Below are 25,888 nucleotides of genomic sequence, written 5' to 3' on the forward strand. Positions count from 1 at the left end.
AAGCCATTGAGGTTTACATTTTTTCTATTACCAATATCTGGGTTAAACGTGTATTTTTCTGCGCAGGAAAAAAGTGTGTAACAGTGAATATTTGTTGAACAAAGTTAAGGGTATCGTATGATCCTTAAGGGCTAGGTGCAAGGGTTAGCCTAGTCGCTCGGTAAGCAGCTTTACCGTTCTATACACAGTAGCAGGTGTACATGTTGTCTTTTGTTATATAGAGGTGCGTGAGAGTGGCCGACATATAAACTCTCATAGGCTTGGAAGTTGCCTTAATAAATCTTATCCGGGTGTGGAAGTTGCCTTTTTCAAATCTTATCCAGGTGTGGAAGTTGCCTTACTAAATCTTATCCAGGTGTGTGGGCGCCGCCGACTTAAATCGTCCGCAGGTAAGTGAAAGTATCTTGATTGTCTTTCACCGGTTTAAATTTTTATTGGAAAGCGTAGGAGTTGTCCCAGAATGGGAGCCATGCAAACAGTAGAAATGTTAGGCAATGATGTGCTGCTAATGGAGGCGCCGATCGGATCGGCCCGTCGTATCATGCATACTAAGTACGGTACTTATGCAATAAGGTATTGTGATTTATGGTTTAATATGACGAGGAAGAGTGTTAGACCGTTTCCCAGAATTGGTAGTTTTGATAAAAATGTGTTAGATAATGTCCGGGATCACATCAGTTTGATGCGATCCCGAGGAAAAGATTAAATATTTTGAATGTTTAAAACTGTGGCAGCACGAGGGGGAAATGTGGCTGAAGGTGGTACCCGCGACGCAAGCAGGCGTCGCGGGCACAGTCTCGGGCAATGCACCGGTGACGCTAAATAGCGCCGCAGACGCATCGCTTGATAGCGCGCACGCACTGCAAGGTAGCGTCGCAGAAGGTAGTACAGATGGTTCACGCGCACCACCACCACCCTATGCGGATGGAGGTGTAGGTGCAGTCAATGAAAAAAAAAAACCATAAAAATTTAACAAACAAATTGTACCCTCTCTTAAGCAACCTTAAAGAAAATGTTTATGATGTGGATGATGAGCCTATTGTAATGTCTGCCATTTCCCATGCTGTGCAAATGATAGATGCTGCATCACCACAATCACGGGTGGTGCCGCAATCTCCATCGGTAACAGCAAGGGAAGTGTTAACACACTCTGCACCCATAGAGGAAGTTGTTAATACCATACGTAGCAGCAGCAGATTAAACCCCCAGCCAGGTAACCAGGTCAAAGGTAGCAGCGCTACCGGTCTGCATCCCATTCGGACAATAACTGTTCCAAATGGAAATGCAGACGCAAACGGTATAGTGCCCACGAGGGAAGTAGTAATGCATTGTCCTTGGACAAGAGCAGAACTAAATTCCATCATAAATGATTTCCCCGATCCCAAAAAGGAATTAGCCAAATGTCAAAGATTTTTGAGAAATTTGGGTAGTTCACATGAGCCCACTAATAAAGATTGGCGTGTGGTGTTAAGGGCCTGTCTGCCACGCAATACCGACGTGACAAAATTTATCACGGATTGTGTATTGGATGGTGACGTCCCCTTAACAGATCAAGTAAACCAAGGTAACATTTCCCGCATAGTAACTCAATTGGGTATATATTTTCCAGTAATAGTTAACTGGAACAAAATTTTCACAATTAAACAGAAAGAGAGTGAGACTGCAGAAGATTACTGCGATCGGGCTCTGCAGGCTATCACCCAGTACACTGGGATAGAGGATATTAAAGATAGCACTCACCACCGGGGAATGATAGTCACAGTACTTGTGGACGGTCTGAAAGAGAGTTTGAAAACTCGGGTACAGACCTCACAGCCTGGCTGGCGGGGACTTACAATAGATACCCTCATAGAAACCGCCATTGAACATGATAAGAACATCTCCAAAAAGAGAGAAGCCCAGAGCAAGAAACTGATGGCTGTCAGTATACAAGCTCTGGAGGGAATGACGGTAACATCACAGCCAACAGACACGCTTGCACTTGCACACACACCCACTCTCACTAACCCCACTCAACAACAAACGCAACTCTATCCCACTAACCCGATGCAACCACAGGTCCCAGGCTATCCACCAACTTCTCATCCCCCACAATACCCTTACCCTCCCTATCCTTACCCATATCCACCACCTTTACCCTCTGCGCAAACCTCACAACACCACATGTCTTCACCCGAAACACGAACATGCTTTAACTGTAAACAAACAGGACACTTAAGTAGAAACTGCACAGTAAAAGGAGTAGGAATCCCACATCAGGGAAAATTTAGATATCCCCATAAAGGATATGCACAAAGGCCGGCAAATGTTCAACAGGCACCAGCTCCAATTGTAGCCGTAAATGCTTTATTGGAGAACGGTAGCCAACGCTAGGGGTCAGGTCATACCTGTAGTCTACAGATAGTCAGGTTAACGGGAAGTACTAGGGAAGAACCGGTCATGATGGTTGATGTAGCTGGTACTGAATATCCTTTTCTTGTAGACACAGGGGCGACCAGGTCAGTGATGAAATCTCCCGTTAATTTACAGGTGACCAATGAAACAGTACCAACAATGGGTGTAACAGGTAAAGTGGAACGTTATCCTTTAACAAAGTCCACAGAGGTTACTATTGGGCCGTTGCATACCAGACATTCTTTCCTTCTGGCTGCTGCGGCTCCTACTAACCTACTGGGCAGAGACTTGTTATGTAAGATGGGATGTGTTATATATTGCACCCCTGATGGGGTATATTTAGATATCCCAGAGAGAATGGTATACGAGGTGCGGGATATGTTAGACACTCCTCAAAGGATAATGCATCACTCTACAGTTTTAAATGAAACCCCATCACAAGTAGACGAAATGTTGTCCCTAATTCCAGATTCCCTTTGGACTAAGGATGGACAGGACACTTGATTAATGGCAAATGTAAGCCCTGTAATGGTAAACTTAAAAAACGGTAGGCAAGCTCCAAAAATTCCCCAGTACCCACTAAAACAGGAGGTAGAATTAGGGGTGTTTCCAATAATTGAGCGATTGTTACAACAAGGAATTTTAGTCAGTACAGCTAGTGTAGCCAACAGTCCCATCTTTCCAGTGAAGAAGAGTGGTGGGAGGGGCTATAGGCTGGTACAAGACCTTAGAGGTGTTAATAAGGTAGTAGAGAGCCAATTCCCCGTAGTGCCAAATACAGCTGTCATTTTAATGCAGAGCCCACCAAATGCAACCCATTTCACTGTCATTGACCTCTGTTCTGCTTTCTTCTCTGTGCCTCTCCATCCTGACTGTCAGTATCTATTCGCATTTACATACAGAGGTTTACAATACACATGGACACGATTACCCCAAGGTCTCATAGACAGCCCCAGTATCTTCTCCCAGGCATTGCACGACTGTTTACAATCTTTTCAACCTGCCAATGATCTGTTCTAATTCAATATGTGGACGATTTATTGCTATGTTCTGACTCGTTTATGTCATGTTTGAATGATACTAAACTTTTGTTACTTCATCTCTCACAAACAGGACACAAGGTGGCTAAGGACAAACTACAGCCGTGCCAATCCAGAGTAAAATACTTGGGACACTGCCTAACCCAGGGGTTACGACACCTTACAACAGATAGAATACAAGCCATACAAAACATGACACTGCCGCAGAATCAACAGCAAATTCGTACCTTCTTAGGAATGTGTGGATATTGCCGAATGTGGATCCCAGGTTTTTCTATTTTGGCCTTACCTTTACAGGAATTAGTCTCTTCCTCAAAGCCCGATCGTGTCATACACACAGAGGAATCAGAACAGGCTTTCCTTAATCTTAAGGATAGTCTGACAAGAGCTCCTGCATTGGGAATACCTGATTATGAAAAACCTTTTGATTTGTATTGTACGGAAGCCGATGGTTGTGCTGCAGGTGTCCTTACATAAAAACATGGTGATGCCAGTAGGCCCGTAGCATACTACAGTGCCCAATTGGACACGGTAGCAAGATCACTCCCCACTTGTTTGAGAAGTGTAGCAGCTACCGCTCTATTGGTGAGTAAAAGTGAGGACGTAGTATTGGGCCATGATATGATTGTCTACATTCCCCATGCTGTATCTGCTCTGTTGAACTCAGCTCAAACCAGACACGTCTCCTCAGCTAGGTTCACCAAATGGGAACTAGCCCTAATCGCTCCTGCAAATATTACTGTTAAACGTTGCAGTACGCTGAATCCAGCAACATACCTACCATATGTACAACATGATGTACAAAGGGTGGAAGGAGAAGAGTTGCTGGCAGGAGATGAGTTCGGCAGACATAATGATACACACGATTGTATGACATATCTGAATCAGACCTTTACTGCTAGACCTGACATACATGACACACCTTTAGAGAATGTGGATGTAACTTTTAACACGGATGGGAGTTGTCATAGACAAACAGACACAGGTGAGTTATGTACAGGTTATGCTGTTGTAAATGACACAGACATCATGGAAGCTAAACCTCTCGGTCCTCCTCACTCGGCCCAGGTGGCAGAGTTAGTAGTACTGACTAGAGCATGTGAACTGGCAGCAGGCAAATCTGCTAACATTTACACTGATTCGAGGTACGCGTTCGGGGTAGTGCACGATTTTGGGGCTCTATGGCGTCTGAGAAATTTTATGACAGCAGCAGGCACACCAGTTGCACACTCCCGACACATAAAACATCTCTTAGAAGCAATCCAACTGCCCAAGGCAGTGGCAGTAATTAAATGTAAAGCCCACACATGTGAGGATGACCCGGTGTCACTGGGCAACAACAGAGCTGATGAAGCTGCAAAATGGGCAGCAGGATTAAAAATGTTTTCTCCAACGGAAACAATTATGTCATTCCAAACCATTGACATGCTAAAATTAATTGAGATGCAAAATTTGTGTTCAATTCAGGAAAAATACATTTGGAAGTCCAAGGGGTGTGGGCAAGAGTCCTCTGGGCTCTGGAGGGACGGACATGGTAAACCAGTAGCCCCCAAGGCATATTACCCCAGCATGGCTGAGGCAGCACACGGTCTGACTCACCTGGGTAAACAGGGTATGTGCAAGTTGGTGAGGGCATACTGGTGCGCACCAGGTTTTTCTTCACAAGCAGAGAAGATAGCAATGTCCTGTCTGACCTGCTTGAGAAAGAACATATGGAAAGCGATCCCTACCGAACCGTCTCACATTCCACCGACTGATGGACCTTTCCAGGTGATACAAATTGATTTCATCCAATTACCACCCTGCAGGAACCTTAAGTATGTACTAGTGTGCGCAGACGTATTTTCTAACTGGGTTGAGGCCTACCCAGCGGCCACTAATACTGCTGCATTTACTGGCAAGAAAATAGTTCAGGAATTTGTATGCAGGTATGGTATCCCTAGAATCATCGAGAGTGATAGGGGTACTCATTTCACAGGTGATGTTTTCCAAAATATGTGTAAGCTGATGGGTATTAATAGCCGACTTCACACCCCCTACCGACCAAAAGCCAGTGCCAAGGTAGAGAGGATGAACGGGACTATTAAAAATAAGCTAAGTAAAATCATGGCAGAGACTGGACTAGGATGGCCAGAAGCATTACCCTTGGTCCTACATAGCATAAGGACCACTCTTAGACCTCCTCTGAATCTGTCCCCATTTGAAATATTGTTCGGTAGACAACCTCATTTGATTATAAGTCCACAGGAAGATCTAAAGGGTAACAACGAGGTAACTGTAAAGTATCTTATATCAATGAGTAGGCAGTTAAAGCAACAGCAGCAGAAACTGAAATTGTTGTCTAATGATATGCCTGAAACTAACTGTCATGATGTTGAACCAGGAGAATATGTAATGATCAGAAATTTCTTGCGTTCAGGTTGTTTGACTGACCGGTGGGAAGGTCCATACCAGGTGCTGCTGACGAGTACTACATCTTTGAAGGTGGCCGAGAGAGATACCTGGGTCCATTCGACTCACTGCAAAAAGGTCAATCAACCAGTGGAGAAACAAGTCGGAGACAAGGCTGATAGTGTGGACCTGTCACTCGTGAGCTTGTTCCGGGAGGATTGAAAAGGTCGTGAGATACCTGAACCGAGAGAAATTTTGCAGGACTTGTTGTTAAAATGGACAGGCCTGCTGTGTTCATTTTCATATTCTCTTTTAGAGTGTTCACCATTTTGGTCAGTCCAGGGATATCCAGTGTCTGTGATGGGGGACCGATTGAGGAAACGGGAGCTGATGGCAGTGCCGATGGAGTGGAGACAGGAGGAGTGCAATGCCAATCAGGGGAGTGTCTTTCCAATCTTAGTGCTGTTATTGTTAAAAGAGCTATCATTCCGGATACTCGGGGAAGGTGTGGAGGGTTATCGTCTGAGGATTCCTGTATTTGTGAGCTTTGTGGGTCCCTAGTTGATGAGAACTGTATCCAACGGTGCCAACCAAAATATAATCCGTACTGGGGAGGGTATCCTTTAGAGGATTATCACAGCATGGTAGGCAAAGTGTTAAATCAAACCGATTGCTGGGTGTGTTCACATGTGCCACAGGGACAGCATAATGTAGGGTTGGTGCCATTTCCGCTGAATATCACGGAAATTTTAGAATTACAAAAGGGGAAAACATTGGATGGAAAATTCCTCTCATCCAAACCACCTCATTTCAAACTCTATCAATTCCAAGTAGATAGATCACTTTTGTGTTTGAACATAACCAACCCCAATAAACCTGGAGGTTGGGAAGTGACGGGGAATAATCAGACGATGACCTTCTCACAAAGAGCTGATAATGAGTCCATAAACTATGATCTGCTATGCTCAATTAAATCCAGTGGGAAACATTTTAGGTACCGGTATACATTGAGTTCCACCAAAGAAATGATTGGTAAAGTACCAGATGGTTATTGTGCTAAAATAATACAGCCAGAAACTTGCATATACCAGATGGAAGAGCCTGAGATAGGATTGTTTGCAAGAGAAATGTGTTTAATGATAATGATGCATACCATTCCTTATGTTCTCCCTGATAATGTATATTTTATATGTGGAAGAAAAGCGTATAAATGGCTCTCCCCGAGTTCCGATGGTTTGTGTTACCTGGGAAGAGTAGTCCCAGAAGTTATGACCCTCACACATGTTGAAATGCTGAGTATACATAAAAACACACAGTCACCATATCTTCACACTCAATATGAACACAGAGGCAAGAGAAATATGATACCTGGTGATATGCATAAAGCCGCTCAGTTAATCAGTGAGACAACTGGCTTCCAAGTTTTAGTCGCCCTGGATCCCACCAGAATTGCGAGGGGTACATTAAATTTTAGATATATCCAAGAACTTGCTAAATTAATAGATAATATCACCGAGATGTACGATGACATATTCAGGTACACAGGGAGAGAATTGCAAGCGTACAAGAAAGAACTGGTGCAACACAGGCTAGTGTTGAATTATTTAACAGCTGTTACTGGAGGGTATTGCATAACATTGGCCACTCAATTTGGAGTAAAATGTTGTACCTATGTCACCAATGATACCAGCGACCCTAAGGAGGTGATAGACCGGAAGATGGATGAAATTCTGCAGCTAAAGTGGGAATTTCGCAAGAACCATAACACTTCAGTGGCTGAAGTAGGGGAAAAGATAGAAGGATGGGTGTCATGGCTGAACCCAGTGAAATGGTTCTCGGGTCTAGGGGAATGGGTCCAGGAAGTGATCGCCAGCATAGGCAAATTCTTGATCCTTATACTGATTGTCATCATAGTAATTGGCATATGCGTCCGGTGTGTTCCTATTGTGTTGAAGTGTGGAAAATTTTAAAACAGAGTGAAACGAAGGAATGAAACTATGATGGTGGTTAGAAATGATAATATGTATACCGAGGTAGATACAGAACTGCATTACAACCCTGAGCTAGGAAGTACCATCATTTAAATGTATAATATTTAGACATGCATAGAGGATATTATTGAAATGTTATTTATAGAACACCCAGAAAATGTAAAGTCTCAAATTCCCCTTCAAGACTGCTGTTATAAGACTGGTGCATTCCCACACCTGTCACATGATCTCCCAAAATCCGCGGTGTGCGTATAATAGTAGTTTTATGTCCCCACCCAGAGACACATTATTGATGGATTAAGAACCACCTTGTGCCATCCCATAATAACACAAAATAATTTGTGATAGCATGTGATAGCATGTTGTTTGCTATCAAAGGGTGGACTGTCGAAGCTGAATAATTGGCTGAGACAAGTTCAGTTTAAAATTTAATCGCAACGACGCCATTTTGCGACTGGCCTCAAGACACCATTTTGTGAATGGCAGTAAGACTCCATTTTAGAAAAGAAAGCTTACACAAGCACCATTTTGTCAAAAATCCATAGTACACAATCCACAGTGCAAAATTGCTAAAAGTAGCAATTTTGCTACTCACAACGCAAAGTTGCTAAAAAGTAGCACGAACAGCTTTTTCACAATCTTCCCCAAACACCTACCGATGGTGTTTAGCAGACATAAAATAACTTTGCAACACATTAAAATCACCACAAACATATTTGAGCAGTAGCAAAGTAGTGGTGTTTTCCCCTGCATTCACATTAACACATACACGATGTAGCAAAAAAGTAGCAAATTAGTGGTGTTTTCCCTGCACTTCATGTTAAACATAGGACAACGCAAAATAGCTATTTAGACGCACAGCCAGCTTTTTAGTGATCTTTCCCAAACCCATACTGGCATGCTCACACACATACACAGAAGCCTTTCCAACTTAGTGCTGGTCGCTAAGTGCCCCACAGACCGTCAAACGCACAACACAATTTAATGTCATTTCTCCCTGCATACACATTTAAAAGCAATGGTCCCGCAGCACGAAAGGAATGATTATTATTTGGTTTAATCGCAATGTCAGCATATGAAGAAATGAATGTTTCCTGTAACTATGGTTTAGTAAATGGCAAATGGACCGTGATTGGTGCCGTACTGATCTACTCTTTTCCCACAGCATTCCGGTGGCATCGGTGAGGAGATCAGAACATGCGGCTATGAAATATGAATGATAGAGAGAATAACTCCTTGAAATGTTGTATGCCATAGTTTAGACTAGATTTATTATGCAGCGGGAAAGTGGACACAATCAGGCTGTTAGAGGCTGGTTTGAGTCTTTGCACTGACCTATGAATTGTACTGTAACGGAAGAAGCAAGAAGAGGAACCAATGAGAACCTGCCAACGTATTCTATTGTATTGCTTATCCCAGTACGGGTATATATGTGAGTGCTCTGAAACGAGATGCCAGTCTGCGGTGGTCCTGTTATGCTGTTTCGACAAAGGTTTCATTACTGATGCCGGTATCTGGTCCCAGAGCGCACACGTATGTATTGACTGTACCTTATGATCTAATGTTTGTACAATTTAGTTTGCGCTCATTGTTAGATCATAGCGTGGTAACATCTGTACTTTTACCTGAATAATAATCTTTAGCGCGTTGGACCGCTATTCCACTGTCTTAGAGTCTTATTAATGGTATATTTAAAACACAGCGCTAATTAGCGACACCTTATGGTTTTAGGAGGTATAGGCAGGTTTTGTCTTAGAGGTTCTAGGCAGGTGAATCTTAGAGGTTTATAGGCAGGAATGTACTAAAGGTTCAGTTGCACGATTCAACATGCCTTAGTACTATCACTGGCTGGGTGTGGATAGGGAGACCATCGCTGTAATGCCTCAGTACTATCACTCTGGCTGGGTGGTGAGATGGAGAGCATCGCTGTAATGCCTTAGTACTATCACTCTGGCTGGGTGGTGATAAGGAGACCATCGCTGTAATGCCTTAGATCTATCACTCTGGCTGGGTGGGAATAGGGAGACCATCGCTGTAATGCCTCAGTACTATCACTCTGGCTGGGTGGTGATATGGAGAGCATCGCTGTAATGCCTTAGTACTATCACTCTGGCTGGGTGGTGATAAGGAGACCATCGCTGTAATGCCTTAGTACTATCACTCTGGCTGGGTGGGGATAGGGAGACCATCGCTGTAATGCCTTAGTACTATCACTGGCTGGGTGGGGATAGGGTGACCATCGGTGTAATGCCTTAGTACTATCACTGGCTGGGTGGTGATATGGACACCATCGCTGTAATGCCTTAGATGTATCACTCTGGCTGGGTGGGGATAAGGAGACCATCGCTGTAATGCCTTAGAATGATCACTCTGGCTGGGGTGAAGGAGCAGTCATAGAATCCCACCACATTGGACGCCAATTTTCCAGCACTCGGTCAATTCTTGGCGCTGTTCCCTCCGGCATCTCCTGATTCCACAGGATACAGAGGAGATCTACACAAACATTGACTCATCACGCTGGGGACTTCATAGACTGGTGGAGAGCTCTTTCCCATTCCCCTCCCGAAACCCCCTGAGATGCAGCCCCCTGAAACAGTAGAGGGTTGCACGGTGTAATCTGTGTTGCTAAACCTAGTAAGCCAGATGACAATAAATGCTGCTCCTACTGCCCACATTACAGCAATTTTCTAACTAGGGAAATCAGGAACAGACACAGGCAGCTGCGGTGTTAATGTACATTATAACATCTACTTTATCGCTATCAGTCCTGGACAATGTCCTCAGCTATCTGCTCATTTACAAATATCCAATAGGACAAGTGGAAAAGCAACACCCACCTGAAGGCAGACACTGTGCTCCACCAGGCTTCACCATGCCGGAATTACTGGCAATCACCTTGCACAGCCGGCACAGGTTGCCAATCTCTTTAAAGAGGTCAAATTTCTCATCGTAGATCACCCGTCCCTTCAGAAGAGAGAAGCAAGAAATGTGTCAGCAAATGTCAGTAAGACGTTCCAGTCACTCATTACTGCCCTGGGCACTGACACACAGCGGGCAAAGGCAGCCCTGGGGCATCGCCAATGTTCCTATATTAGGGGAGCAATATAGTATCATTTATATACAGTATACTATGTATATGCTTGAGGGCAACTTCAGAAAGTATTTCTAGATTTATTCCAACTTCATGGTCTTTGCTAATACACCCATAATACCAATCTGTGCCCAGTTTGCTTAGAAACCACAGATCTTTCTGAAAAACTAGGAGAACTTAAAGCCATGCTACGGATTGTTGTAAATGACTGACAATGATACTACTGGTGACGGTGCCTCATGCCTCAGAGACATCACTAGCCCACACAGTGACCTGATAGCTTATCACATCATGTGAGGAGACGGAAACATAATGCATCATACCAGTTCCCCGAGCACATGATTATCTGGGGTCTTTGTTCGATTTATCCCTCGAATTCCAAATACTACAAACACCATCGCTCCCGTGTCCACCAGCGGACGGACGGCAGGATTCCCGCAGGCGGTGTTCAAACAAGGATTGAAATCCAGTGTCGGAGATAACTTCTTCAGAGTTCCTGGAACAAGGAAAAAATACACCTAAAGAATATGTATGTATAAAATATATATATACATATACACACACACACACACACATACTGTACATACACACACATATACTGTACATACACACACATATACTGTACATACACACACATATACAGTACATGCTAACACAGAGGTACAAATGTGCTGCCTTATCTTAGATGTCTGAACCTCCCTATTTACTTAAAAAAATACTTGATCACTAGATGCTGCCATACTGTCGCAAAAGACTGTTAGACATCCAGAATTACAAGACGCCATGTACTAACTTACACAGTGCAGCAACCAGACAATAGCTTTTTACTTTACAGTTAATTAGACCAATCAAAGCTGCAGCTGATTTTCCTACCACTTTATCCCTGAGAACAATGAATGTATCTTACGCAGAGTTTTCATTCCTTGTTTAGGAAGAAGAGACTAAATCAGGTCTCACAGTAAGTAGCAGATACCACCATTGCCTTAATTGTGAGATGTTTATAATATAATAGGCATCAGCATTAGGTCATATCAAAACCATTTATTCAGCAGTGTCTCTAGCACTCAGCATCAGGTCTCTTGTGGTCTTTTGGCCACAAAAGTTACTTAATTATAAGACTTTGTGAATCAGCCTTCCAGGTTTTATCAGTGACCATAATCTTGTCTGCTTGTATGTCCTTATGTCAGCACCGCAACCTATAGCTATAGCGGGTCCACGCCCAGCAGCCCATAGCAGGCCCACGCCCAGCAGCCCATAGCGGGCCCACGCCCAGCAGCCCATAGCGGGCCCACGCCCAGCAGCCCATAGCGGGCCCACGCCCAGCAAATCCTTCCAACAGCGCCAGTGTCCAATTTGGCTACACAACAATAGGCCAAAGGATTGCAGCTATTGCAGCCAGTGAAAAGGGAGACAAGAAGCTGCATGAATAAACCGCAGATGAGACCTTATTATAGGTCACACACATCTCAATAAAACAACCTCCCTATGTTGGTTTTGCTCATTACAAAGATGATGTTGGTTCCACTCAAACAACAGAGGCACAAGCAGTTCTCTCAGCCCTTCCGCTTAGTGGCAGTTTGTGTGGATAGTTCCATTTATATTGCTGAGCTGGGTCTCATTATAATGGCGGAGATTACGGCTTCCTCCGCCTTCGCTGACATAAAGAAAGTGCCTGACGGAGATTTTATTTCAGCGGAGCTCATTCGGTGTCATCATTTCTACGGTAAAATTCTTTTCTTTGGCAGGAACAGAACTTAAACAACAAAGTGTCGGATCTGACTGTTAATACAATGAGACTTTGTTTTTTGGTTCATTATCTGGTCTATGAATCTGCTTTAGTTCAGTAATAAAAACACATCTGTATGTACCAGCCCCTTGTAAGAAACATGCTGGTGGTGGCGTGCGTGCTGCCAAGTACAGGAGTGAGCTGGTGAGGGCTGGATACTTCTATTTCTTATCACTGTAACTATGATATGTAACATATAGGGGGTGACTCAGTTAGCCGCCAGTTTGGCGGTATTAGATCGCATAGTAATATTCCACGGCTATTGCTGGTGTTACTCAGTAATCAGTACTAGTTTACGCTAACTTCAAGCATTAAGATCATTTGTCGCTAGCATTGTCCGGGGCCATGGGTAACAAAATGTGTTCCCTCCGAAATTGCTCCGTATTTAAGTACCTGAATCATTACGGATCACAATTACGCACGCAGTCTAACTGCAAAGATATGCTAATCCATTGTGATTACTATGCCATCGCAGCACTACATAAGGACGCCCACCTTACCTTGCACACATCCATAATGTTTATCAGAATAGCGAAACGATCGGTAACAGTGAGTACCATTGCAGCCTCACGCAACCTGGCACAAGCTCTGACTTTACTCAGAAATTGATAACTTCAGCACACGCTATGGAGGCCTCAGGCTGCATATGGCATCGCAGTACATAATTTATGCATGCCCCTGCAACGGCATTCAAATACACTATCACGCCTGCGTTTCACCGACCAGCCCTGTTACCACCCACATGTGGTACTTCCTGTCAATCACTCTGCGATGGGTCTGTGTAGTCTCTACGATCGCAGTGGCTAGTTCGTGCACTGCGATGCATAGGTATGCACAGATCGCAACAATTTGGCCAAATGCGTGCATAATCACAGTTGCAATCAGTAGTAAATCAGGCCCCAAGACGCTCACGGTCTGTGTTGAGCGAACGTTGTCTGAAGTTAGCGATATTAACTGTATCATTGCCCAGTAACATGCAGACAGCTATTAACACACTTGAAAAATAAACCCACTAATTTGCGCAATGTCATATCAAGGCGGTAAGGTATGAAAAACACAAAAAAACTTGCGGCTAATAAAATTGTCCCATGAATTGTGGATCCTTTTTGTAAAGTTATTATTCTGCTTTATACAAGCTGGTTACACATCAATGCCATGTCATACGGTGATACCGACCGTTCTACAGGGTTCACCCGGCAGCCGTAGAATATTCACCTTTTTCCGTGGGTACATAGAAAAAACCTCTGTTGGATATGTCTGATCCGGATCCGAGACATCCGGGCGCTGAGGCGCAGATTCGCCCATGTGTCGGGTTTTTGTGCACCAAGGTAAAATACAGTTTTCTGTAGGTGGGAAAAACAGGAACAAGACACAGAGTGACAATATAACCAATATAACCAATATAACCAATAAAACCAATAGAAGACAGTCAGTAATGTGCGGTAACAATAGAAGAGAGTCAGTAATGTGAGGTAACAATAGAAGAGAGTCAGTAATGTGCGGTAACAATAGAAGAGAGTCAGTAATGTGCGGTAACAATAGAAGAGAGTCAGTAATGTGCGGTAACAATAGAAGAGAGTCAGTAATGTGAGGTAACAATACAAGAGAGTCAGTAATGTGCGGTAACAATAGAAGAGAGTCAGTAATGTGCGGTAACAATAGAAGAGAGTCAGTAATGTGCGGTAACAATAGAAGAGAGTCAGTAATGTGCGGTAACAATAGAAGAGAGTCAGTAATGTGCGGTAACAATAGAAGAGAGTCAGTAATGTGCGTTAACAATAGAAGAGAGTCAGTAATGTGCGGTAACAATAGAAGAGAGTCAGTAATGTGCGGTAACAATAGAAGAGAGTCAGTAATGTGAGGTAACAATAGAAGAGAGTCAGTAATGTGCGGTAACAATAGAAGAGAGTCAGTAATGTGCGGTAACAATAGAAGAGAGTCAGTAATGTGCGGTAACAATAGAAGAGAGTCAGTAATGTGCGGTAACAATAGAAGAGAGTCAGTAATGTGCGGTAACAATAGAAGAGAGTCAGTAATGTGTGGTAACAATAGAAGACAGTCAGTAATGTGAGGTAACAATAGAAGACAGTCAGTAATGTGAGGTAAATACTGAGTAAAGCGTACGGGCACAGTAGGGGCATAGTATGGACACAGGGGATCCTGCACTGTAACTTATATAACCCAGTGCAGTATTGGTGAATATGAATGACGAGCGCAGTATTAGAGAATATGAATGAAGAGCGCAGTATTAGTGAATATGAATGACGAGCGCAGTATTAGAGAATATGAATGACGAGCGCAGTATTCGAGAATATGAATGACGAGCGCAGTATTAGAGAATATGGATGACGAGCGCAGTATTAGAGAATATGGATGACGAGCGCAGTATTAGTGAATATGGATGACGAGCGCAGTATTAGAGAATATGAATGCCGAGCGCAGTATTAGAGAATATGAATGCCGAGCGCAGTATTAGAGAATATGAATGACGAGCGCAGTATTAGTGAATATGGATGCCGAGCGCAGTATTAGTGAATATGAATGCCGAGCGCAGTATTAGTGAATATGAATGCCGAGCGCAGTATTAGAGAATATGAATGCCGAGCGCAGTATTAGTGAATATGGATGACGAGCGCAGTATTAGTGAATATGGATGACGAGCGCAGTATTAGTGAATATGGATGACGAGCGCAGTATTAGTGAATATGGATGACGAGCGCAGTATTAGTGAATATGGATGACGAGCGCAGTATTAGTTATTGTGAATGACGAGCGCAGTATTAGTGAATATGGATGACGAGCGCAGTATTAGTGAATATGGATGACGAGCGCAGTATTAGTGAATATGGATGACGAGCGCAGTATTAGTTATTGTGAATGACGAGCGCAGTATTAGTTACTGTGAATGACGAGCGTAGTATTAGTTACTGTGAATGACGAGCGCAGTATTAGTGAATATGGATGACGAGCGCAGTATTAGTGAATATGGATGACGAGCGCAGTATTAGTGAATATGGATGACGAGCGCAGTATTAGTGAATATGGATGACGAGCGCAGTATTAGTGAATATGGATGACGAGCGCAGTATTAGTTACTGTGAATGACGAGCGCAGTATTAGTGAATATGGATGACGAGCGCAGTATTAGTGAATATGGATGACGAGCGTAGTATTAGTTACTGTGAATGACGAGCGCAGTATTAGTTACTGTGAATGACGAGTGCAGTATTAGTTACTGTGAATGATGAGCGCAGTATTAGTTACTGTGAATGACGAGCGCAGTATTAGTTACTGTGAATGACGAGAGCAGTAGTTGTGAATATGAATGACGAGCGCAGTATTAGTTACTGTGAATGATGAGCGCAGTATTAGTTACTGTGAATGACGAGAGCAGTAGTTGTGAATATGAATGACGAGCGCAGTATTAGTTACTGTGAATGATGAGCGCAGTATTAGTTACTGTGAATGATGAGCGCAGTATTAGTTACTGTGAATGACGAGCGCAGTATTAGTTACTGTGAATGATGAGCGCAGTATTAGTTACTGTGAATGACGAGCGCAGTATTAGTTACTGTGAATGACGAGCGCAGTATTAGTTACTGTGAATGACGAGCGCAGTATTAGTTACTGTGAATGACGAGCGCAGTATTAGTTACTGTGAATGACGAGAGCAGTATTAGTTACTGTGAATGACGAGAGCAGCAGTATTAGTTACTGTGAATGGAGCAGTCACAACACACGAGAACAGCGCCCCCTTACAGTCACTGTATAATGAGACGCTTACTAGGCTCCGCCATGGAGTACATAACACTGCTGTCCAGGCTCGCTGTTATACTGCATGTAATAATAGGATTAGACTAAGGTTATAGCAACTGCACAACTGCGTGTATGCACCGCGGGACTCATGCGCCTTAGGAGGTTTTGGGATATTTGCACACGCATTGCTTGCGACTCAGTAACAGGCGACATGTGCAGGTGCGATAGCACACCGGTTCTCTCGCCTACCTGCTATCCCATCCTGTTACATCACACCTGCCCCAACCATCTAACACTCTGCAATGGATTTTGCTAAGGCAACAAACAAATGTACAAATATCTGCTCAACATTGGGGCTCTCAGATACAATGGAGGACGGGAGGGAAATAACCAGAGATCCGCACCACTCTCATTACATGTAATTAGGATGGTCTATGATGGGGTCACAGATCAAACTGATGAACCCCACTGTTACTGTGTGTGGCTCAGGGGCAGATTGGCCATAGACTATACCCTGCGGCCCGATGGCGTCACGAAACTGACGCCTGGGACAGTAACAGGCTGTGTGTGCGCAGCTGAGCCGCAGGACTTATAATCTATTGCAGAGCCGTGAGCTCTGATATGAGAGAGAGAGAGAGAGAGAGAGCGCTGTGGGAGACCAGGTAACAGCACATACACAGAGAGAGAGACACACAGAGACAGAGAGAGAGAGAGAGCGCTGTGGGAAACAAGGTAAAAGCACACACAGAGAGAGAGACAGACACAGAGAGAGAGAGTGCTGTGGGAGACTAGGTAAAAGACAACACACACACACACACGAGAGAGAGACACACAGAGAGAGAGAGAGAGAAAGAGACACAGAGAAAGAGACACACAGAGAGAGAGAGAGAGAGAGAGAGAGAGAGAAAGAGAGAACACTGTGGGAGACCAGGTAAAAGCACATACACACACACGAGAGACACACAGAGACAGAGAGCGCTGTGGGAGACAAGGTAAAAGCACATACACAGAGAGAGAGAGAGAGAGAGAGAGAGAGAGAGAGAGAGCGCGCTGTGGGAGACCAGGTAACAGCACATACACACAGAGAGAGACAGACACAGAGAGACACACACAGAGAGAGAGAGAGAGAGCGCTGTGGGAGACTAGGTAACAGCACATACACAGAGAGAGAGAGAGAGAGCGCTGTGGGAGACCAGGTAACAGCACATACACAGAGAGAGAGAGAGAGAGAGAGCGCTGTGGGAGACAAGGTAACAGCACACACAGAGAGAGAGACAGACACAGAGAGACACACAGAGAGAGAGAGAGCGTTGTGGAAGACCAGGTAAAAGCACATACACAGAGAGAGAGAGAGAGAAAACAGAGAGCGCTGTGGGAGACCAGGTAACAGCACACAGAGAGAGAGAGACACACAGAGAGAGAGAGAGAGAGCGCTGTGGGAGACAAGGTAACAGCACATACACAGAGAGAGAGAGAGCGCTGTGGGAGACCAGGTAACAGCACATTCACACAGAGAGAGACAGACACAGGGAGACACACAGACAGAGAGAGAGAGAGCGCTGTGGGAGACTAGGTAACAGCACATACACAGAGAGAGAGAGAGAGAGAGAGAGAAAAGAGAGCGCTGTGGGAGACCAGGTAACAGCACATACACAGAGAGAGAGAGAGACCGCTGTGGGAGACAAGGTAACAGCACACACAGAGAGAGAGAGAGAGAGAGAGAGAGACCGCTGTGGGAGACCAGGTAACAGCACATACACACAGAGAGAGACAGACAGAGAGAGACACAGAGAGAGAGAGAGAGAGAGAGAGAGCGCTGTGGGAGACCAGGTAACAGCACATACACAGAGAGAGAGAGAGAGAGAAAAGAGAGCGCTGTGGGAGACCAGGTAACAGCACATACACAGAGAGAGAGAGAGAGAGACCGCTGTGGGAGACAAGGTAACAGCACACACAGAGAGAGAGAGAGAGAGAGAGACCGCTGTGGGAGACCAGGTAACAGCACATACACACAGAGAGAGACAGACAGAGAGAGACACAGAGAGACACAGAGAGAGAGAGAGAGAGCGCTGTGGGAGACCAGGTAACAGCACATACACAGAGAGAGAGAGAGCACTGTGGGAGACCAGGTAACAGCACACACAGAGAGAGACAGACACAGAGAGAGAGAGAGAGAGAGAGACCGCTGTGGGAGACAAGGTAACAGCACACACAGAGAGAGACAGACAGAGAGAGAGAGCGCTGTGGGAGACAAGGTAAAAGCACACACAGAGAGAGACAGACACAGAGAGAGAGAGAGAGAGACCGCTGTGGGAGACCAGGTAACAGCACATACACAGAGAGAGACAGACACAGAGAGACACACAGAGACAGAGAGAGAGAGAGAGCGCTGTGGGAGACCAGGTAACAGCACATACACATAGAGAGAGACAGACACAGAGAGACAGACACAGAGAGAGAGAGCGCTGTGGGAGACCAGGTAACAGCACATACAGAGAGAGAGAGACAGAGAGAGAGAGATAGAGAGAGAGAGCGCTGTGGGAGACCAGGTAACAGCACATACACAGAGAGACAGAGAGAGAGAGAGAGAGAGCGCTGTGGGAGACCAGGTAACAGCACACACAGAGAGAGACACACAGAGACAGAGAGAGAGAGAGAGCGCTGTGGGAGACTAGGTAACAGCACATACACAGAGAGAGAGAGAGAGAGAAAAGAGAGCGCTGTGGGAGACCAGGTAACAGCACATACACAGAGAGAGAGAGATAAAGAGAGAGAGAGAGAGAGAGAGAGAGCGCTGTGGGAGACCAGGTAACAGCACACACAGAGAGAGACAGACACAGAGAGACACACAGAGAGAGAGAGAGCGCTGTGGGAGACCAGGTAACAGCACACAGGCAGAGCACAGAAGGGGGAATACAGTTAGGTGTGAGTGTCGTCACGCAAGGTGAAATCACTGGACATTGCCTTGTGGATTATATTTGCAATTCAATTCCAAAATCGCATTTATTTCTTAGAGTCAATTTGTCTATTTTTTTCTCGCACCCCCCGAGCAGGGAGAAGGTCGGGAAAATCTGTATTTTAAAGGTAAAAATGTCGGGACTTGCTTCAGAACTCCTTGGACACCCCCCTAATGACTAATTAGGCATTTTGAATTTTTCAATTAGCTTACTACATGTCAGTTTTGGGGTGAAAAAAAATAAATGGCCTCAAATTGTCCCAAAATAAGCTTTTTTAGCTAAATAACACACCCTAAATTTAATGAGACACACTGAGGGGGTCCATTTATCAATAAATATTTGTGGCTAATTCCCCAAAAACACCCGTAACCAAAAATACAGATGTGTCCAGCTACATCTTTGCCGATCGTGCTACAAATGTGCGCACGCATCACGACATGCGATTACCGGCAGCAGCATACGCTTCGCTATAGCGCTGAGACGGGAGAGGGAGAGACCCGCTTGGCTCTGCTGACGTTGTCTGTAGGAGGACCACACAAAAATATCTCTGCACTGTCCTTCCTCCCTACAGCAGCACACACCATTGTCACTGTGAGAGTTATCCCCCTACACATCCCTGTATGGCAGCCCAGCATAGGGGACCATCCAGCAGGTACTGTAGCTGGGTCACTCACACAAGAGCTGCTTAGATAGACAGCCACCTGTCCTCAGCACTAGAGGAGCCTCTGCTTTCACCACTATGCATGAAGCAGAGGCAGCCGGCAAGGATGTTGGTATCTGGGTGGCCTGGCCCTCATGTAAGTGTTAGAGTATTATAGTTACTGATATACAATACTGAGTCGCCAAAAGATATGACCCTTCCCTTCTATTATTTGCCAGTCACTATCGTGCTCTCAGTATTTTGGGATGGTCACTGTATTGTAGATTCGTCTTCAGGATGCTCTTTGTATTCATTCTTGGTCACTGATATGATATTTTTATTGTATATTGGTCACTAATTTGCAATCAGTATTTATTGGGTTTACTAGGGTTCTTTCTGTATTGTATGTCGGGGAAAATGATGCCATTTGTATTCTATAATGATCTCTGGAATGCTCTCTGTATTGTATGCAGGTGTCTATAATGTCTGACTTGTGTACAGATAATGCTGGCGTACAGAGGTGTCCTCATACACCTAGCGTCTACACGCCATGTGACACGATACACCCAGCATGACCGAGATGCTCGGAGAGTAGCGCACCGGACATTACTTTATACATTGAGTCTTCTACACATTACAGACACAGCAAAAATCTGCTCACGGTGTACCAGAGACACTGGGCTGTAACATTAACCGCACGCTAATTGGTTTTACAGACACACAAAGTCGCACATGCCGCACAACAGCAGTCGCTGTGAGAAAAAGCCGTGGCCGCAGAGCCTGTGATCAGAGTAATCTAGCAGTGTAGTTCTGGCGCACTCAGTTATTTTATTTATGCAAATACGATGAGCGAGTATGCCACTCTGTGCGGCGAGTTAGCCAGGACCTGCCGTGCACATAGAGGGGCCATTTGGTGTGGCTGAAACCACAGTGTATAAGGACACATCTGTAGAATGTCTGACCCTGTATAACAAACAGGAAGGTAAAGACTAATGAAGTCTATGACTGAAATAATGGGTAAATGATGACATCTAACTTTGAACGTGGAATGTTTGTTGGCGCTCGCAGAAGCGGTGACTTAGAAAAGTGGCTGCACTGGTGAATTGTGCGAGGGCGGCAGTTGGTACAGTGTACACAGAGTGACCTGGTGAACTGTGCGAGGGTGGCAGATGGTACAGTGTACACAGAGTGGCCTGGTGAATTGTGTGAGGGCGGCAGTTGGTACAGTGCACACAGAATGGCCTTGTGAATTGTGTTAGGGCGGCAGTTGGTACAGTGTACACAGTGGCACCTGGTGAATTGTGTGAGGGCGGCAGTTGGTACAGTGTACACATAGTGGCTTGGTGAATTGTGTGAGGGTGGCAGATGGTACAGTGTACACAGAGTGGCTGGTGAATTGTGTGAGGGCGGCAGTTGGTACAGTGCACACAGAATGGCCTTGTGAATTGTGTTAGGGTGGCAGTTGGTACAGTGTACACAGTGGCACCTGGTGAATTGTGTGAGGGCGGCAGTTGGTACAGTGTACACATAGTGACCTGGTGATTTGTGTGAGGGCGGCAGTTGGTACAGTGTACACAGAGTGGCCTGGTGATTTGTGTGAGGGCGGCAGTTGGTACAGTGTACACATAGTGGCCTGTTTATTTGTGTGAGGATATTTTGGTAGTTGAAGGTGCTAAGGATGATGACGATGTTGATGATGAAGATGTCAGTATCAGTGATGAGGATGTTGATGCAGAGGATGTCGATGTCCTTTGTGTAAGTAAGGCAACAGTTGTTGCCCATGGATTGAAAAAGCCAAAGCCTATTGTTGTCATGCTGGACAAAAGACAAAAAAATCCACTTCTCACGTGTGGAATTATTTCCACACTGATCCTGGCAAGTTGTTCAGCCATATGTGCCCATTGCCATACAAGAGTGAGTAGAGGGAGGGATCTAAACCACCTAGGAACCTAGTCCTTGTTACGTCACTTGGAGTGCATTCATCAAATATCAAAGTGTACATTGCCAAGTTCCAGAACGTAACAAGTCCAGTGTCACCTACCTGCTCCCTCTCTGTGGGATCCAAGTGCCTTAGATCTCCAACACCAACACCTGCATCATCAACATCTTCATTCGTCATCAGGGATAGTCCTGCTGCATCCAATGTTGTTATTCGAAGCATGATTGACTCCTCTCCTATCCGTGATTCCTCAGAAGGATCCTTGATGACTACGCCTGTTGCTGCTGCTGTTGCTGTCAGTGGATCTTCATCCCAGAAGGGGACCAGGAGGAAGACTACTTGTAGTGTATCCTCCAAAAAAACAATTAACTGTCAAACAATCGTTTGCAAGGGCAAACGAGTATGACAGCAATCACACAGTTGCACAGCGGATTACTGACGACATAACAGCTATGCTGGTATTAGATGTGCATCCAGTATCCGCCATTACTGCAGTGGGTTTTCAACAGTTAATTGAGGTCCTGTGTCCTCGCTACCAGATCCCTTCTAGATTCCACTTCGCTAGAAGAGCAATTCCAAGTCTGTACAAGGACATTAAAAAAAACCTTATTAATGTCCTCAGAAATGCCGTTGTACCCACTGTCCACTTGACCACTGATATGTGGACAAGTGGGACAGGGCAAACTAAAGATTACATGACTGTGACAGCCCACTGGGTAGGTGTTTTGCCTCCAACTGCAGCATCTACCAAAAGACAGCTCATTGGCAGGCTACTCTTTGTATAACTAGTTTCACTAAGAGGCATACTGCTGAGAACCTCTTATAAAAACTCAGGGAAATCAATGCTAAATGGCTTACCCCACTTGGACTTTCCTCGGGATATGCGATTTTAGACAATGCCACCAATATTGTGAGAGCATTACATGTGGGCAAATTCCAACACGTCCCATGTTTTGCTCACACAATTAATTTGGTGGTGCAACATTTAAAAAAAAAAAAAATGACAGGGGCGTGCAGGAGATGCTCTCTGTGGCGCGCAAAATATCCGGACATTTTAGGCATTCAGCAACCGCTTGTCGAAGATTGCATGACCAGCAGGTACTGTTAAATTTGCCCTGCCATCAGCTGAAGCAAGAGGTACGAACTCTTTGGAATTCTACCCTCTATATGCTTCAGCGGATGGAGAAACAGCAAAAAGGCCATCCAGGGCTATACAGCGGACTATGACATAGGCCATGGAGGGGGAATGCACCTTACTCAAGCGCAGTGGAAAATAATTTCCGTGTTGTGAAAGGTTCTCAAACCCTTTGAACCTGCTACACTAGAAGTTAGTTCAGACACTGCCAGCTTGAGCCAGGTCATTCCCCTCATCAGACTAAACAGCTGGAGAAACTGAAGGAGGAGGTGAAATGGAGCGATTGCGCAAAGTATGTCGGACTGGTGGATCAAGCCCTTGATTCACTTCACCAGGATCAAAGAGTCGTCAATCTACTGAAATCTGAAAAATATATTTTGGCGACCATTCTGGATTCTAGGTTTAAGTCCTACCTTGTGAGTTTTTTTCCAACAGACCGAAATCTAACACTGGGCCCGATTCAGACCCGTTCGCAAGCGCTGAGCACTCGCAACCGGGTCGATGGAGGCCCAGAGCACAAGCACACGACGGAGCCGGCTCCGTCGTGCGCATGCGCGAGACCCGGATAGCGATGGGCAAGCCGTCGCTCTGGGTCTCGTACCAAAGGGGGCGTGCTATCAATGTTGAGTGACAGCACGCCCCCTTTGGTGGGCGGGCCGGGGGGGTGGCTGCCCAGACGGAGGTGTTCCCATGAGAACGACTACCGTCTGGGGGCGGCCTCACTGACATCACAAGTGATGTCAATGGGAGAGCTTTCGGCTCTGTTTGAGCCGAAAGCTATCTGGGGCTTGCAGCAATGAGACCCTACCACAAGGGACTCGTCACAAGCCCGATGGTTGTGATGGTCTTGACCATCACGACCATCTTCCTGGCCGCTCGCTATAGCTGTGCGAGCGGCCAGGAGGCCGTTCTAAAATAAAAAAAAAAAGACCAGCCCTGATTCAGAGTGAGCGCTCTGAATCAGGGCCACTGTGCAAAGTGATGTTGGTAAAAAAAATTGTCAGCTGCAGCCGCACGTGAAACGCCATCATCTCCTACTTCAGCTGCCAGGAAAAGACTAAATTTTCCTTACAGAATGCCTGCTGGTCATGCAGATCAGTCACCAAAAATTATATCTGGTTGGGCATGAGAGAACTGCCTACTAGTGACATGTCTTCTACCGTGACTATGTGCCTGAATCAGAGCCAAAAGCGAGCGCTCACTCTGACTCAGGCACATAGTCACGGTTGTTTTTTTTTTTTTTTAAACAGGCCTCCTGGCCGCTCGCTAAGCTGAGGGTGACCACCCACAGCTTTTGCGAGCAGCCAGATGATGGTCGTGACCTTCGGGCTTGCGACGAAACCCTTGTGGTAGGGTCTCGTCTGCCGCAAGCCCCAGTGAGCTTCCGGCTCTAATAGAGCCGGAAGCTCACTACTGACATCACTGGAGATGTTAGTAGGGCCACCCACAAATGGCATGTGTTTCTTCAGGAACACTCCGTTTGTCCAGCCACCCCCCCACCCCGCCTACAAAACGGGGCGAGCTGTCTATCAACATCGACTGCCGCCCCGTTTGTAGCCAGCCCCGTAGTGAGAGAATTTCTCTCTCGCTACGGGGCTTGCGCACGCAAAACCATCGACCCGCTTGCGAGCGGGTCTGAATCAGGCCCTATGTGTGATACGGTCTCCATTCACAGAATGGTGGAGGACTATTTCAGAGATAACATCCTAATAGACATGTCAGAAAGTCCCTTTCAGTACGGACAGGAAAAAGAGGCAATTTGGAGTCCCATACACAAACTGGCTTTGCATTACTTAAGTTGCCCACCCTCCAGTGTGTACTCCGAAAGAGTTTTCAGTGCAGCTGGCAACCTTGTCAGTGATCAGCGTAGGAGGTTACTTCCCCAAAATGTGGAAAAGATGATATTCATTAAAATGAATTACAAATTCCACGAGGAAGACCTCTACCAACAATTACATCAAAAAAATTACAGAGGCGCCTATGGTGGAATCCAGCGGGGACAAATTAATATTGTGTGAAGAAGAGGATGTACACACTGATGGGGATGATGAGGAAGAGGACGACGACAACTAGTAATGTAAAGCCAGTTTGTGTATGGGATCATTTTCATTTCCATGACCAGATCACATTGGCAGCTTGTTTTATGGGGGTCCAAACAAACCAATAATTTCAGCCACAATTGGCAGTCCTTATCGCTGAAATGATTCACAGTTTAACAAACAAATCATTTCAGCGACAAGGACTGCCAGTTGTGGCTGAAATGATTGGTTTGTTAAACTGTGAATGTCCTCTTTCGTATACAACATAATTCCAAGGACTATTCCATCTTGCACCTTTTTCCTTTCCATTATGTGCTGGTTGGGGCATTGCTGCCTGACATTTTAAATTAATGTTATGGTTGGTTTAGGAACCAGTGATTTGCTTTTAAATTAATTTATTATCAATTTAATAGCCAGGGGCTGCACCAATGAATTTCTTTTTATTATTAATTATTCAGCCAGGGGCTGCACCCAGTGAATTGTTTTTTACTTTTTTAATTAAATTATTATTGTCACAAACTCTCAGACGGATTGTGGATGCTACCCATATTTAAGGAATTGGCTAGACCTATTCCTGAGGTGCGGAGTCTAATGTGCCGGCGGTTTTCACCAGGGAACCTCGCAAGAAGGTATGGACTTGGCTGCGTCCGACACACAGGTCGCGACCCTCAGGTTAGGTTTCCCTATACATGTGCTGGCGAACTTGGTTGGAATGCAGAAGACTTTAGC

General features: G+C 45.2%; 1 protein-coding gene across 1 annotated transcript in view; it reads right to left on the reverse strand.

The window, feature by feature from the left end:
- DISP3 (dispatched RND transporter family member 3) overlaps positions 1–25,888 on the reverse strand; it is a 363,985-nt gene that overhangs the window by 20,613 nt on the left and 317,484 nt on the right. The window contains exons 14-16 of the mRNA XM_088457578.1: positions 13,909–14,036; positions 11,231–11,403; positions 10,654–10,780 (exon numbers count right to left, since the gene is read on the reverse strand). Coding sequence (XP_088313704.1) covers positions 10,654–10,780; positions 11,231–11,403; positions 13,909–14,036 — 428 coding nt within the window. The remainder of the gene's footprint in view (positions 1–10,653; positions 10,781–11,230; positions 11,404–13,908; positions 14,037–25,888) is intronic.

Source organism: Taudactylus pleione, unplaced genomic scaffold, assembly GCF_031769625.1.
Source record: "Taudactylus pleione unplaced genomic scaffold, aTauple2 ptg000770l, whole genome shotgun sequence".
Lineage (NCBI taxonomy): Eukaryota > Metazoa > Chordata > Amphibia > Anura > Myobatrachidae > Taudactylus > Taudactylus pleione.